The sequence below is a fragment of the Triticum aestivum genome, chromosome 3A (genome assembly GCF_018294505.1).
Source record: "Triticum aestivum cultivar Chinese Spring chromosome 3A, IWGSC CS RefSeq v2.1, whole genome shotgun sequence".
In the NCBI taxonomy this organism is placed as follows: Eukaryota; Viridiplantae; Streptophyta; class Magnoliopsida; order Poales; family Poaceae; genus Triticum; species Triticum aestivum.
The window spans coordinates 709,467,207-709,481,654 of NC_057800.1; the positions used below are offsets into that span (position 1 = coordinate 709,467,207).

At 42.3% G+C, this 14,448-nt stretch overlaps 1 protein-coding gene and 1 pseudogene across 1 annotated transcript; both read right to left on the reverse strand.

Moving 5' to 3' along the window:
* Positions 1-1,691: 1,691 nt before the first annotated feature.
* On the reverse strand, positions 1,692-1,830 carry LOC123063881 (uncharacterized; annotated as a pseudogene).
* A 6,762-nt stretch (positions 1,831-8,592) lies between these two features.
* On the reverse strand, positions 8,593-10,790 carry LOC123059326 (protein SRG1). Its single transcript, XM_044481914.1, has 3 exons — positions 10,360-10,790; positions 9,402-9,649; positions 8,593-9,309 (listed from the first exon to the last, which is right to left on the reverse strand). The coding sequence occupies exons 1-3, from the start codon at positions 10,609-10,611 to the stop codon at positions 8,751-8,753; spliced, it is 1,059 nt and encodes a 352-aa protein (XP_044337849.1). The 5' UTR covers positions 10,612-10,790; the 3' UTR covers positions 8,593-8,750.
* Between the last annotated feature and the right edge of the window lie 3,658 nt (positions 10,791-14,448).

Genomic DNA, 14,448 nt, shown 5'->3' on the forward strand with positions numbered 1-14,448 from the left:
ACGTGCAGCCCGGTGACGTCTCCCACGCCTTGATCTAGCAAGGGGAGAAGGAGAGGTTGGGGAAGACTCCGTCCAGCAGCAGCACGATGGCGTGGTGGTGGTGGAGGAGCGCGAGAGTCCAGCAGGGCTTCGCCAAGCACTACGAGAGACGAGGAGTGAGAGAGGTAGGGCTGCGCCAAGAGAGAGATCATCCAGTGTGTTTTGCAGACCCCAATACCTCAAGTATATATAGGGGAAGGGGAGGGGCTGCGCCCCCATCTAGGGTTCCCTCCCCAGGGGTGGCGGCAGCCCCCAAAACCCATCTATGGTGCGGCCAAGGGGGGAAGAGGGGGGGGGCGCCCTAGAGTGGGCCTTAAGGCCCATCTGGACCTAGGGTTTGCCCCCTCCCACTCTCCCTGCGCCTTGGGCCTTGGTGGGGGGGGGGCGCGCACCAGCCCACCTGGGGCTGGTCCCCTCCCACACTTGGCCACGCAGCCTTCTGGGGCTGGTAGCCCCACCCGGTGGACCCCCGGGACCCTCCCGGTGGTCCCGGTACGTTACCGATAGCACCCGAAACTTTTCCGGTGACCAAAATGGGACTTCCCATATATAAATCTTTACCTCCGGACCATTCCGGAACTCCTCGTGATATCCGGGATCTCATCCGGGACTCCGAACAACATTCGGTAACTGCGTACATACTTTCCCTATAACCCTAGCGTCATCGAACCTTAAGTGTGTAGACCCTACGGGTTCGGGAACCATGCAGACATGACCGAGACAACTCTCCGGCCAATAACCAACAGCGGGATCTGGATACCCATGTTGGCTCCCACATGTTCCACGATGATCTCATCGGATGAACCATGATGTCGAGGATTCAATCAATCCCGTATTCAATTCCCTTTGTCTACTGGTATGATACTTGCCCGAGATTCGATCATCGGTATCCCGATACCTTGTTCAATCTCGTTACCGGCAAGTCTCTTTACTCGTTCCGTAACACATCATCCCGTGATCAACTCCTTGGTCACATTGTGCACATTATGATGATGTCCTGCCGAGTGGGCCCAGAGATACCTCTCCGTCACACGGAGTGACAAATCCCAGTCTCGATTCGTGCCAACCCAACAGACACTTTCGGAGATACCAGCAGTGCACCTTTATAGCCACCCAGTTACATTGTGACGTTTGGTACACCCAAAGCATTCCTACGGTATTCGGGAGTTGCACAATCTCATGGTCTAAGGAAATGATACTTGACATTAGAAAAGCTTTAGCATACGAACTACACGATCTTGTGCTAGGCTTAGGATTGGGTCTTGTCCATCACATCATTCTCCTAATGATGTGATCCCGTTATCAACGACATCCAATGTCCATGGTCAGGAAACCGTAACCATCTATTGAGCAACGAGCTAGTCAACTAGAGGCTTACTAGGGACATGGCGTTGTCTATGTATCCACACATGTATCTGAGTTTCCTATCAATACAATTCTAGCATGGATAATAAACGATTATCATGAACAAGGAAATATAATAATAACTAATTTATTATTGCTTCTAGGGCATATTTCCAACATGTTGTTGAAGCCACGACCCCCGCCGCGACCACCATTGCCGATGGCGTTGTTGTCCTTGTTGAAGCCGCGTCCACGCGGCGCCGCATTTGTGGACAACTGAGAGGACCCGCCGCGAAGATTCAGTCGAGTCTCAAAGCTCAGAAGCTGTGAGAACAGCTCCGGACCCCTGACAGGCTCTACCCGGGAGCACATGGCCGACACCACTGGGTCAAACTCCTCGTCGAGTCCAGAAAGAATGTGGAAGCTCACCTCTTCCTCGTCCACGATCTTCCCTGAAGCAATTAATTCATCACAGGGAGTTCGGACCATACCAACATACTCTGTGATCGTGGAGTTGCCCTTCTGAAGATTGGCTAGGGCAATACTGACGTTGACGGTCTGCGCCCGGGTATGCGACGCAAGCATCCCTTGCACAGTGTTCCACAGCTCAGCTGCGGTGTGACAGGTTGCCACTTGGACGGCCATCTCGCGCGGCAACGTGCTCAGCAGGTATGATAAAACTCGCTGACCCCGCGCATATCACACACCAAACTCTGGGTTCGGTGCCTTGGTCTTGGTTTTGCCGTCATCGCCGGTGACGTCAATGGTCATGGGCGGAGCCGGCTGCCCGGTGTCGAGGAAGTTTGCAATCTGCGCTCCCCTGATGGCTGAGAGCACCGTGGCACGCCATAAGGCCTCGTTCCCTCTCGTAAGTTTCTCGGTTGCGTTGTGTGCAAACAGAGATGAGGGGAAGGAAGAGCTCGCCATGGATGAACCCGAGGTAGGCTCTGATTACCATGAAAGAAAAGAGGTGAAGCGTATGCCTCTAGGCAGGGACACGTGCGTGTTAAATAGAGAACCAGATTACAATCGGGGTGGCAGGTTGTTGTGTTAGCTTGACCCCTCATCCAAGACTATACAAGATAAGGATCTCTAATGTCCAACAACCTGCCTAAGTTTACAACACACGAGCACAAGTTACACCCCCATGACATATGTCACGTTACAACTACAACTATATAATTTAACACAATCTAGTTGAAAGATTCGGAATTCTAGTTGCAGGAAACAAAGGCTGAAAGTCTAGGTACAACAATCCTATGGTCACAGGAATAAAATGGAATTAAGTTTCTAGGAACAAGTCTTGGAACAACAACTATAGTCACAGGCTAGCACATGCTCAAGAAGCTATGAATCAACTATGAAAATGCTGAAGCAAAACGTCTAAGAAACAAAAAAATTGTATTCCAGAAACTTGGGCACTATGAAAAATTCATGTCACTTGGAAGTTCGAATTACTGTGAAGTATAACTGAGAATACAAAGAAGTTCAATCTGAAACTAATGTTCAGAAAATAGACTAAAAAAGTCAGGCTCTGCACTGAAACTAGTTGGCATTCAAACTCTGGAAATATTCTTAGATGCTATAGGAAAGATAGAAGAACATAACAACACAGTAAAGGGTCAAGAAACTAAGGGGCAAAGATGTTCATATGAACCAATTGGAAAATGATCAAACAAAAATTCGAGGAACAAAGGGCGGAATTTGAGAAACTTTGGCACTACACAAGAGCTCAAATTACTGTCACTTGTCGATCAGCTTACTGTGACCTCCTCTTTGTAATTGTGTCTACATAAAAAAAGTTAAGATAATCAAGGTTTGCTCGTTGCAGGAACACAATGAACCAATGACAAGTGAAGCGTATGCGCAAAATCCATGGGATGTCAACCTATTTAACTACATTGAGCTGGACAAGGTATATACAAAAAGTGTAGCTAAAACAATATATACATGCCCAGCAACTGAAAAAACTTCAAAGGCTTACAAGTTATAATGTTTACAGGTAAATGAAGAGCAAGACTGCCAAAAACCTACTACATCGCACACATCAGACAATATACAAAAACAACAAGAATCAGAAGGCAATTCAGATGTTATGCGAGAAAACAAAAATACAGATCAAACTCAGAATGACGAAGAAATCATTAATGAAGAGGTCACTAAACTGTCTACTATCGAGTCTCGGCACTCTAGTTATAAACTTAAAATACAGAGATCACCATAGAAAACCAATAAGAACTAGCATTCACTAGTTCACTGAATGTTACAACATATACAGATGAGTAGGTCCTACACAAAGCAAAATCAAACAAGTGTTTTTACACTGTAGTTACAGAGGAATGTAAAAAGAACCTGTCAAATTAAATTACACTAGAGGACAAGGAATTTACGGTGGCATGCAAATGGTAATTACAATACTAGACCACTAAAATTTCAGTGGTAAGCAATAAAAATTACAATAGTGAACCAGGGTGAAAAAATCCTTTGAAATTACAGTTTGAATTACATCGCTAGACCACTCGAATTACCGTAAGCAAACTATAATTATAGTGCTAGACCACTGGAACTACAATGTAAATACAATGTATTTTATGGTAGAACTTATATTGTAAAATATAGTAGTATTATAGAGCAAATGGCAGTGAGTTTCACAGTAATTGCAGTACATACAATTTAATTTACACTAGAATTACACTGTAAATACAATATAATTACAGCTGAATCCTAGTGACATTTTACAGTAGATTTAGAGAGTAAATATAGTAGTACTGTAAGTGAATTAGAATGTAATTTACAAATAGATTTACAGTGTAATTTACAAGTAATTCTAAGGTAAATGTCCCTAAGATTCCAACTGACATGCAACTCCCTCTTCCTAACAACATAAACACCCACAAACTGAAGGACATATCACTGTAAAACACCGACACCCACAGACCAGAAAAATATAGAATGTAAAGGGATAGTTTGTTACCCAACATAGATAACATGTAGCCTAATAAAAGAAATTACACATAAAGGAGAAAATAGAACTAACAAAAAATATCAGGCAACTTTCCACACGCCTTGCAAAATACCAAAAACTCAGATTAGCACAAAAAGCATGACAACAACAGAATACCGATAAGCAAAACAAAATTAACAAAAACAGTAAGCATAGCTCTAGCATAACAGAAGAAGACCAAAAACACACACTATAATTACAGTGAACATCGCACTAAAATTACACTATGATTTACAATGTACAATTAGTGATAAGATAGGTAATTACAGTCCAAGTCCACTAAAGATTTACAGTGTAAAATCACTGATAAGGTAGTAAAGTGCACTAAAATATTCCCTATGAATTACAATATAAATTCAAAAGACATGATAAAGGAATTACACTAAAAAAATGACGGTGATACCACACTAAAATTCACCTATGATTTACAGTGTAAATCAAAATGACAGAGATAGAGTAAAAAATACACTATAGTGTAATTGCACTAAAAAGATATATTAATTAGAATAGGAAATCCTCTACAAATTACAGAGTAAGTCCAATGATAAGATGGAGTAATTACACTAAAATAATCCCTTATGAATTAAAGTGTAAAATTCACAAACAAGATAGAGTAATTAACCTAAAACTCCACGCAGATTTGCACTGTAATTTCACTTTGAAGATAGTAAACAACACTAAAATTATGCGATGATTTGCACTGTAATTTCACTGGAAAAATATAGTAAATAACACTAAATTCCACTGTCATTTTACATTGTAATTCCACTATTGATAATACAAAAATTACACTAAGATTTACGCTGCAAGTTCACTATCAAGTTACAGTAAATAAACACTAAAATTATATTGTGATACAAAGAGCAATTTCAATGATAGGAAAAAAATACACTCTGGAGTACTATAACATTGACACAAGATCATGCTGGAAATACAAGAAAAAAAAAGCACTGATAGTAGACTAAAAACACACACATAAATACCACTTACTAACAGTGTAAAAACACTGTAAGTAATGACTACAGTGAGGTTTACACTGAAAATATACACTGCAAATAACCCAACTCATATATTGAAACAACATAGCAAATTCAACTAAATAACACCACTAAAATATACAGTAAATTTCTTTTACCCGCAAAAAAACACCACTAAAAATATACAAAAATAACAGGAATACACCGAATCGGGACTGTAATAAAAATGTCTGAAAATAGGACCGTAACTCCATGCTATGTTTGTTTACTGAATATTCAGACACAACACGGACACTACCTGCAACTCTATACTAACATGAATTCAGAGCAACAACAGAAAACTAAAACAACCCGGGGAATAGAATCTACATCCACCCAAAAAAATGAGAATCCAAAAGACCAGGGGACTGAACACGACCCAGCATCTTCGATTGTGCATTTGCACAAAGTACTATAACTAAACGAGACAGCCCAATCAAACAACTCCCACCAACTAACCCGAATAATAGATCAAATCACTCCAGCAGGGGAACCAACACAGATAGCAGACGAATTTCAATCCCACAAACAACACAATTGAATACATCTACACGAATAGCTGTGAGGGGATCAACACACGAAGCTAACATAGGGGGATAAAGAACAAATTTGGCCACGAAAACGCTACACACAACTAACACACGGATTTGAGAAGCATAAGAAATCGTCGAAGGATACCCAAAAATAGATGAATAGAAGCGGCGGGCGGGGGAGACGGGGGCCGGGGAGGGTGCGGGGTTGGAGTGAGATGCTGCAGACCCAAGGTGGGAGATACAGCGGGGCAGCTGGAGGGAGATTTCCGGACGCCCGAATACCACCTATTCGAGCGAGCAGCGAGGGGAGCTCCAAATTGCCATGGTTACCTATACGAAATGAGAAGCAGAAAGGACGAGGATGGGAAGAGATAGGAGAAAGGATAAAAAAAAAGAAACTGCCAACGGGGCCGAGAGCGAGGGAAAACATAACGGGTCTCCCGGTAGTTAGCTGGCCCGATAAGAAAACTCGCCAATTCTGCACGAATCTCAGCACAGAGATCGCATGGCTCACAAAATGGATGAAAGCCAATTGTTTTCATCCGGCTGAAAAATAGCAATTCCATCTTTTTTTCGTGTCAGCTATTGGTTAGGTATATCTGAAAATGAAGCTAGTCTCAGTCAGATCTATTATCGTTCATCTGTGTTGCTTTGTTATCTGCAATTAAATTTTTGGTGGGAGGGTATGGGGGACATATGCCCGCCCCCCACACTCCCCTGCTGCCTACTGGCCCGATTCCACTCACTGTCACTGTCTTCGTCTCTTGTCCCCCTCCCTCCTCTCCTCCTTGGCACCCAAGCTGAGCAGGAGGAAGATCGATCGAAGAACGAGCTTTTTCAACAGGTAGTCCACGTGCATGCACATGTGTATACATACGTTATTTTCTTTGAAAAGGAGGATCACCCCGGCCTAGGTGTATACGTACGTAGCCGCCATCACTAGTTAGCTATTGATCAGGGTGTTCCGTGGCTACCTTGACCATCAGGAAAAGGTTGGAGAAGGCGGATGTGGCCTGCAGGAACCATGCCACGAAGTCCAGGATGACGCTACGCTGGAATCCACCGCAGGCCAGCTTGGGGTAGGTCTGCAGAACTCAATGTCCTTGACAAAGAGGACCCTGACAAAGGCAAAGGCGAAGGCCACCGACAAGGAAAGAAGAGCCACGGTCTACACATGGACACATCATGCATGCATGGATGCATGTCAGGCATAAATATATGGCTAGCCTAGCTAGGTTTGAGAAAGAAACAAGCATGTAAGGAACAAAAATGTTGATGTTGTACGTACCCTGTCACCCAGCGCCAGAAGGACGACGATGTTTCTCGAGTTGCAGATCCACCCAAATTGGTGTCTGAGTTGATTGATGATTTAAATGCTCGATTGAATAGAGAGTTAATTGAGGAAAATTTTGTACCAATTTATGCAGCAACGGTATCACAAATACAGATTTTGTGTTGACAAACATTGATGGTTACTGGTCACGGAACTTTGAAAAAACTGGAGTATTTAGTGTTTGATCAGCATATCAGATGAAAGAGGATACGAAAAGTGACGATGCAGAAAACTGGTAGATCCCTGAATAGGGTCGGTCATGGGGTGGAGCACACATAGAGGAGCATATTAAGATGCATATGAAACAAGGTCCTCATGGTGAGGTGATGGTCTATAGCCTACATGTCATAACTTTTTTTTGAAGTACATGTCATAACATTGATTTGCCTAAACCATATGTTGGATGCCAAGTTGGAAGCCCCTACCTCCCATTATTTAGGTGGATGAGGGCTAGAGTTACATGAGCCCAAGTCAGTTTCCATGGCTTGTCGCCCATGTTGATATAGTACTACACGTCTCGCAGTACAAGAAAGAGGCCTTCTTCTGGAGGAGGCCCACTGTCAAGGCAAGGGACCTCGGTCAATGTGGGGCCCTGAGGCCGGCCTAGTGTTGGGCTTCCCTGTAGGAAGGCCAACCCAGGTGTGGTGCACCGTCACTAGCCCCCGAGCATGTATGGAGTTGGAATCCTTCTTCCTTCGGGAATAAGAACCTAGACGGGATCCTGTTGTCTTAAAAAAACGTGGCATGTCTTCATAGGTCGGCTTCAGTGATCTTCGGGCTCGCCGAGCGTATGACCTCCTTGAATAGGTTGAAGGTGACATGATTCACCAGGCTCATCGCCCCGAGGAGGAAGTCGAGGACAAAGTGTCCGACCTCCCTATCTTTGTTATTATTGGAGACATTCCGGTTCATAGAAACCGGCTTCAGAAATGGTGATTCGGCCGAAGCACAAAGTGTTGTGATTTTTCTTCTTTTATAGATATATTGGGGGCACGATTGTGCACCCGATGGGCATAGGCCCTGGGCCTCCAGCCAACTCATGGGGTCGAGTGAAGGGTCTTCGTTAACTTCTGAAGGGCAAACCACGTGTCGGCTCGACTACGAAGGAAGTAAACGGCGTGACCTGCCGGGCTTGAATGCCTGAAGGGGCTATTTATGGAGGAGTTATCAAGGAGATTAGAATCTGTATGAATACATTTATCTCTTGTAATTTTGCTGATGAGTTTAGCAGCTCAAAATTTAAAACTCACAATCTAGCTAGGCATTATTTATCTTTAGGTCAGGGTCGTCATATATGGCTGGGATATCCTCATTATCCCATTGTTATCCCTGTAAACATACCAATTTTCATTAATAATAAATCCTAGCAAATTGATCTGGAAAAATCAGTCCCGTCGAGTTTATAATTGCCACCGGATACATACACGACACAAAGATTAAGAAAGTAACTTCTTTAGATTCTCTTCTCGACCTAGGTTTGGTTACATGATCTTGAGACTATCCACGAACCTTGTCCCTTCAGCCAGCGCCCTGAAGTTCCCCTTGACATACTCAACATGGTCGATGGCCTTGTACGTCGCCTCGCCTAGCTCCGGGAGCGGCTTCACAATTCCGGCAACACAAGCATTCTGAAACATCACCACGGTGGCCCGCCCTTTCTCTACGTCCGGCAGCACCCTGTGCTCGGCGCTCTTGTACGTGCCATTGGTCAGGATCTGGAGAATGTCGCCGACGTTGATAACGAAGGCGCCTGGCAGCGGGTTCAGCGGGTACCATCTGCCGTTTTTCCTCACCTGCAGGCCGGGGGTGTCGTCCACGTGCAGCAGCAGCGTCAGGCCGAGGCCGTCGTGGTGTGGCGTGATGCCGATCACCTTGTCCGGGTGGTGGCATGGAGGGTAGTAGTGGAAGGCAACACTCTGCGTCTTGCCCTGGAAGGTTCCCATGAGCGTCTCCTGCTCGACTCCGAGGTCGCTCGCCATGAACACCGTAAGGCGGCTTGTGAGATTTGACATCTCCATTGAGTACTTGTCAAGTGCATCCCTGAATGATATGTGTTTATGTAATTTAAGACGAGGCAAACGGAGCAATGCAGCATGTAAATAATTTAAGCAAGAGATGAAGAGAATTAGGACCTAAATGTTGACGGATCGGCAGGCCAAAACTCATTGTTCCTTTGCTCGTGTGGCTGCGTCACGAGGATTAGACTCTCCGCCCAGTCCAACTTTTCAGACGATGCTCTGTTGTAGTGGTGTCCAAACCCTTCGAAGCCATTGGCTTGGATGGCCACTGCCTTCTTCTTCTCCAGCGGCAAGCGAAAGAATTGCAGAGTGCTATCTTTCATGTCTTCTACAACTGCTTCGTCAACTCCGTGGTTTGTTAACTGCGAATACAGAGGATGTAATTTTATTTTATTTTGCGACAAACAGAGGATGTAAATTTGATAGATGGATAGTCCAGTAGATAGATCAACAAATTAGAGTGTAGCCAGTTCACATGGTGTCTGGGCATGGTTCTCATTTTCAGTGAAATTTCACCTGAACTTCGAAAAAAAATCAGTCATTTTAGTAGGATAGTTAGATATACAAAAATATTTGAATTTCTTGTCAACGTAATTCTCTAGCACAGAACTTGGAGCTGAATAAAGAGTACCAAAACTTACGTCAGGTTTCCTAGAATTCTGGTTGGATTTCAGTCCAACAAATTTTTTTCCATGTTTCCAGTCATTTCAGTAAGACAGTAGGTATGCCAAAAAAAATTTACTTTTTGTAAAAAAGAAAAAGAAATATTCACCACCTCATGACTTGGATCAGAATAAAAAATATGAAAACTTTCATCAGGTTTCCTAAAATTTTGGCTGGATTTCAACCCAACTCAAGCGAAAGTTTGTACCAACATGCATCCAAAAATGTTGTCTAGAACCATGGTCTACACTCCGGACCACTCTCTAGAAATTACAGAAATTAATATGTCCTAACCAGCAAGATCTCGCACTCACCATTAAGAACTAGTACACGAATATCAAAGGCACGAGTGAAATGCCCTCCCTCCAAATAGTGGTAGATATATGCAAATGCGAGCAAAGATAAGAACCTGGAAGAAGCCCCAGTCTCGACACGCAGAGCCAAGCTTGGCAATCTCGGCTTCCGAGAACTCCGGGTTTAGCAGCCTCGCCATGTCTACAACTGGTAGCTCGTAGCTCTCGTCGCTGCCCACGACTACCCCGTCCCTGACCTCATCTGGCCGGGCATACCTGTCGGGGATCACAGTGGAGTCTGCGAACGTGGCCGACGCGTCGTCCGTGATCTCGGCCCTGCTGATTACCTTATCGCCGATACGCTCCATGGATCATGCGTACTCTCCCCTCCGTGGGCGTCCTCCTCCCCAATGCTCACAGAATTTCCAGGTTTCTGTTGTTCCGTGTTGGCTAGGTGCTGGGTTGCGTTCTGCGCCCAGATGAGAATCCACTGAAGTAGAGTGCTCAACTACCTAGCTAGTGGTTTCCACAGTGCTCAACTACCTAGCTAGTGGTTTCCACAGTGGTAGTACTGAAGTAGATTGCTGGAATGCTGTCGGTGGTTAGCTATGGACGTTCGATGGTTGGAGGGGTATGTCAGTGATATATCCATGATTCATGATTCAGGTTCACTCCAACTCAACCCGACCACAAGTCATCGCGGCTTTTGACATTATTCCAAAAAATGTCCTTGAATTGGAATAATGTTCGTGATTTCAAAAAAAATTGTGATTTCAAAAATGTTCATGAATTTGTATATTGATGAATGTTTTTAAGCAGATGAACAAATTTGAATTTGATGAACATTTTTTGAACTTGATAAATAAAGTCTCCATTCAAATAACCTTTTTGGAAATCGGATGAACCTTTTAGAAAATTGATTAACAGTTTTTGAATCTGACGAATTTTTTAAACAGTTCCGGTGAACAAATTTTGATTTCGATGAACATTTTATGAATTATATGAACATTTTTCATTTTTTTAACTTGATGGACAAATTCTCAATTCGAGAACACTTCTCTGAAATCAGATGAACTTTTTGAATTCAGTGAATTTTTTATACAATGAGAGAAAAAGTAAACTTATGGTGAAATTTTTTGATTTCAAAACTTATTCAGTTTGATGAAAAATATAAAATTATGGCGAATAATTTTTTATGATGAAATCTTTTTGAATTTCATGAACATTTTTTGTATTAGATGAATGTTTTTCTATATCAGTTAAAAAATGTTCACGATTTTATGAAAATCACGAAAACGAGAAAAAATGAAAAAAATAGAAGTAAGGGAAATGAAGAAGAAGAAAAATGGAAAAACAAATAAACTAAGACAAAAAATAGAATCGAAAAAGCAAAAAAAGTTAAAAAGGAGAAAAAACAGAAGAAGAAGAAGAAGAAGAAGAAGAAAACGGTTTGCGAAGGTGCTATAACCTTCGCAAAACCGGACATGATCTACCCGCGCCGAATAGGAGTAGCCCTCCTAATTAGCGCCTTAAGCATTATTTTTCGGAGCCGGAGCTCACATGAACAACACCTGGGCCAAACAGTTAGGATAGTAACTCATCTGTGCTCGTCCACTCCACCTCATTCCCTGCTTCCCCTCAGAAAAAAATAATCTCAGTCGCTCCTCACTGTCCAGAAAAGAAAACCCATTAGCTATTGGTTCTGGGGAAAACATATACACTTTTTTTTTGGAAATTCATGAACGGCCAGTATTCAGGGAAATTTTTTGAAATTTTGAAAACAAATCGATGAATTTGATTTAAATTCCTAGTCTAATATATTTCATGAATTCTAGAAAAAGTTCAAGATATTACCATGAATTTGAGTAAAATTTAGGAATTAAAAAACCATAGTTTTTTGGAAAAATAGTTGACAAAGTTTTAAATTTTCATGGATTTTTTAAAAATGTTCATCAATTTTGAAAAAAGATCACGAATTTGAAAAGAGGACATCACTTTTGAAAAAAGAGTTAATGAATTTTAAAAATGGCTATCGATTTTCAAAATAGGTTAATCAATTTTGAAAGAAAAAAGTTCATCAAATTGAAAAGGTTGAATTGGAAAAAAATCATCGATTTTTTTTTATAAAATGTGCATGGGTTTGATGAAATTCCATGCATTCTTTAAGGTGAAAAAAATGAAAAAACTTCACTGATTTTGAAAAAGTTCATGAACTTTGTAAATAGTCAACTAGAGAGTTAGCAAAAGAACTGAGAAAAAGTTCCTGGTTTGAAAAATGTTCACAAATGCATTTGGAAAGTCCCCACATTTTAAAAAATCAGAAGAAAATGAAAAATAAAATAAAATAAAATAACCGACTAAAAACCTGCCAAAATACCAAAATGAAAAACACACACATTGCAATAAACCTGCTTATTGATGTGTTGATGATATGCTATTACGTACAAACATTCTCTCTTCTACTATTCGGCATGAACTGCTTGGTTTTGGTTTTATCTGTCCTTCCCTTTCTCTGCTTTTAAAGCATGAAGAATTGCTAACTCAAAAGTTTTGTTTCTAAGCAGGCCACAATAGTATATGACACGTCAATTTTAATTTGTGGCCAGAGTTTAGTTTAGACTTGACATGGCATATTTAGTCATAGATATCAAATGTGAACTTATTGAACTTTGTTTTAGTAGGTGATCAACTTACCGACTCATTTCTAATGTTGGGCAATGCCATATGACCAGGTTGGTCTACTCAACTTACCTTATTGTACTTAATTTTCCATTTTTATTTTCTCTAATTATTATTTACTATTCCATGCCTTCCTCTTTGTTGTGGCGATAATTTGATCAAATTGTAGGTATACTTTGGTTGTAGAGGGAGCGAAACCGATTACTGGATACATCTTTTACGTGAACATTTTATCAGCACCTATTTTTTGAAATGTGAAGTTGCAATACACTCATATCTCAGAGGCTTTGTACAAAATTGACAGATTATCTGCATTGTGAATGTTTTTAATATGGTCTTTATTTATTCCATAGCTAGATGCTCTTGGTGTTGGAAATATGCCCTAGAGGCAATAATAGAAGCATTATTATTATATTTCCTTGTTCATGATAATTGTCTTTTATTCATGCTATTATTGTGTTATCCGGAAATCGTAATACATGTGTGAATAAATAGACACCAACATGTCCCTAGTAAGCCTCTAGTTGACTAGCTCGTTATCAACAGATAGTCATGGTTTCCTGACTATGGATATTGGATGTCGTTGATAACGAGATCACATCATTAGGAGAATGATGTGATGGACAAGACCCAATCCTAAACATAGCACAAGATCGTATAGTTCGTTTGCTAGAGTTTTCCAATGTCAAATATCTTTTCCTTAGACCATGAGATCGTGTAACTCCCGGATACTGTAGGAGTGCTTTGGGTATACCAAACGTCACACCGTAACTGGGTGACTATAAAGGTATACTACGAGTATTTCCGAAAGTATCTGTTGGATTGACACGGATCAAGACTGGGATTTGTCACTCCGTATGACGGAGAGGTATCACTGGGCCCACTCGGTAATGATCATCATTATGAGCTCAAAGTGACCAAGTGTCTGGTCACAGGATCATGCATTACGGTACGAGTAAAGTGACTTGCCGGTAACGAGATTGAACGAGGTATTGGGATACCGACGATCGAATCTCGGGCAAGTAACATATCGATTGACAAAGGGAATTATATACGGGGTTGCTTGAATCCTCGACATCGTGGTTCATCCGATGAGATCATCGAGGAGCATGTGGGAGCCAATATGGGTATCCAGATCCCGCTGTTGGTTATTGACTGGAGAGCGATCTCGGTCATGTCTACATGTCTCCCGAGCCCGTAGGGTCTACACACTTAAGGTTCGGTGACGCTAGGGTTGTAGGGATATGTATATGCAGTAACCCGAATGTTGGTAGGAGTCCCGGATGAGATCCTGGACGTCACGAGGAGTTCCGGAATGGTCCGGAGGTAAAGAATTATATATAGGAAGTGCTATTTCGGCTATCGGGACAAGTTTCGGGGTCACCGGTATTATACCGGGACCACCGGAAGGGTCCGGGGGTCCACCGGGTGGGGCCACCTATCCCGGAGGGCCCCATGGGCTGAAGTGGGAAGGGATCCAGCCCAAAGTGGGCTGGGGCGCCACTTCCCCTAGGGCCCATGCGCCT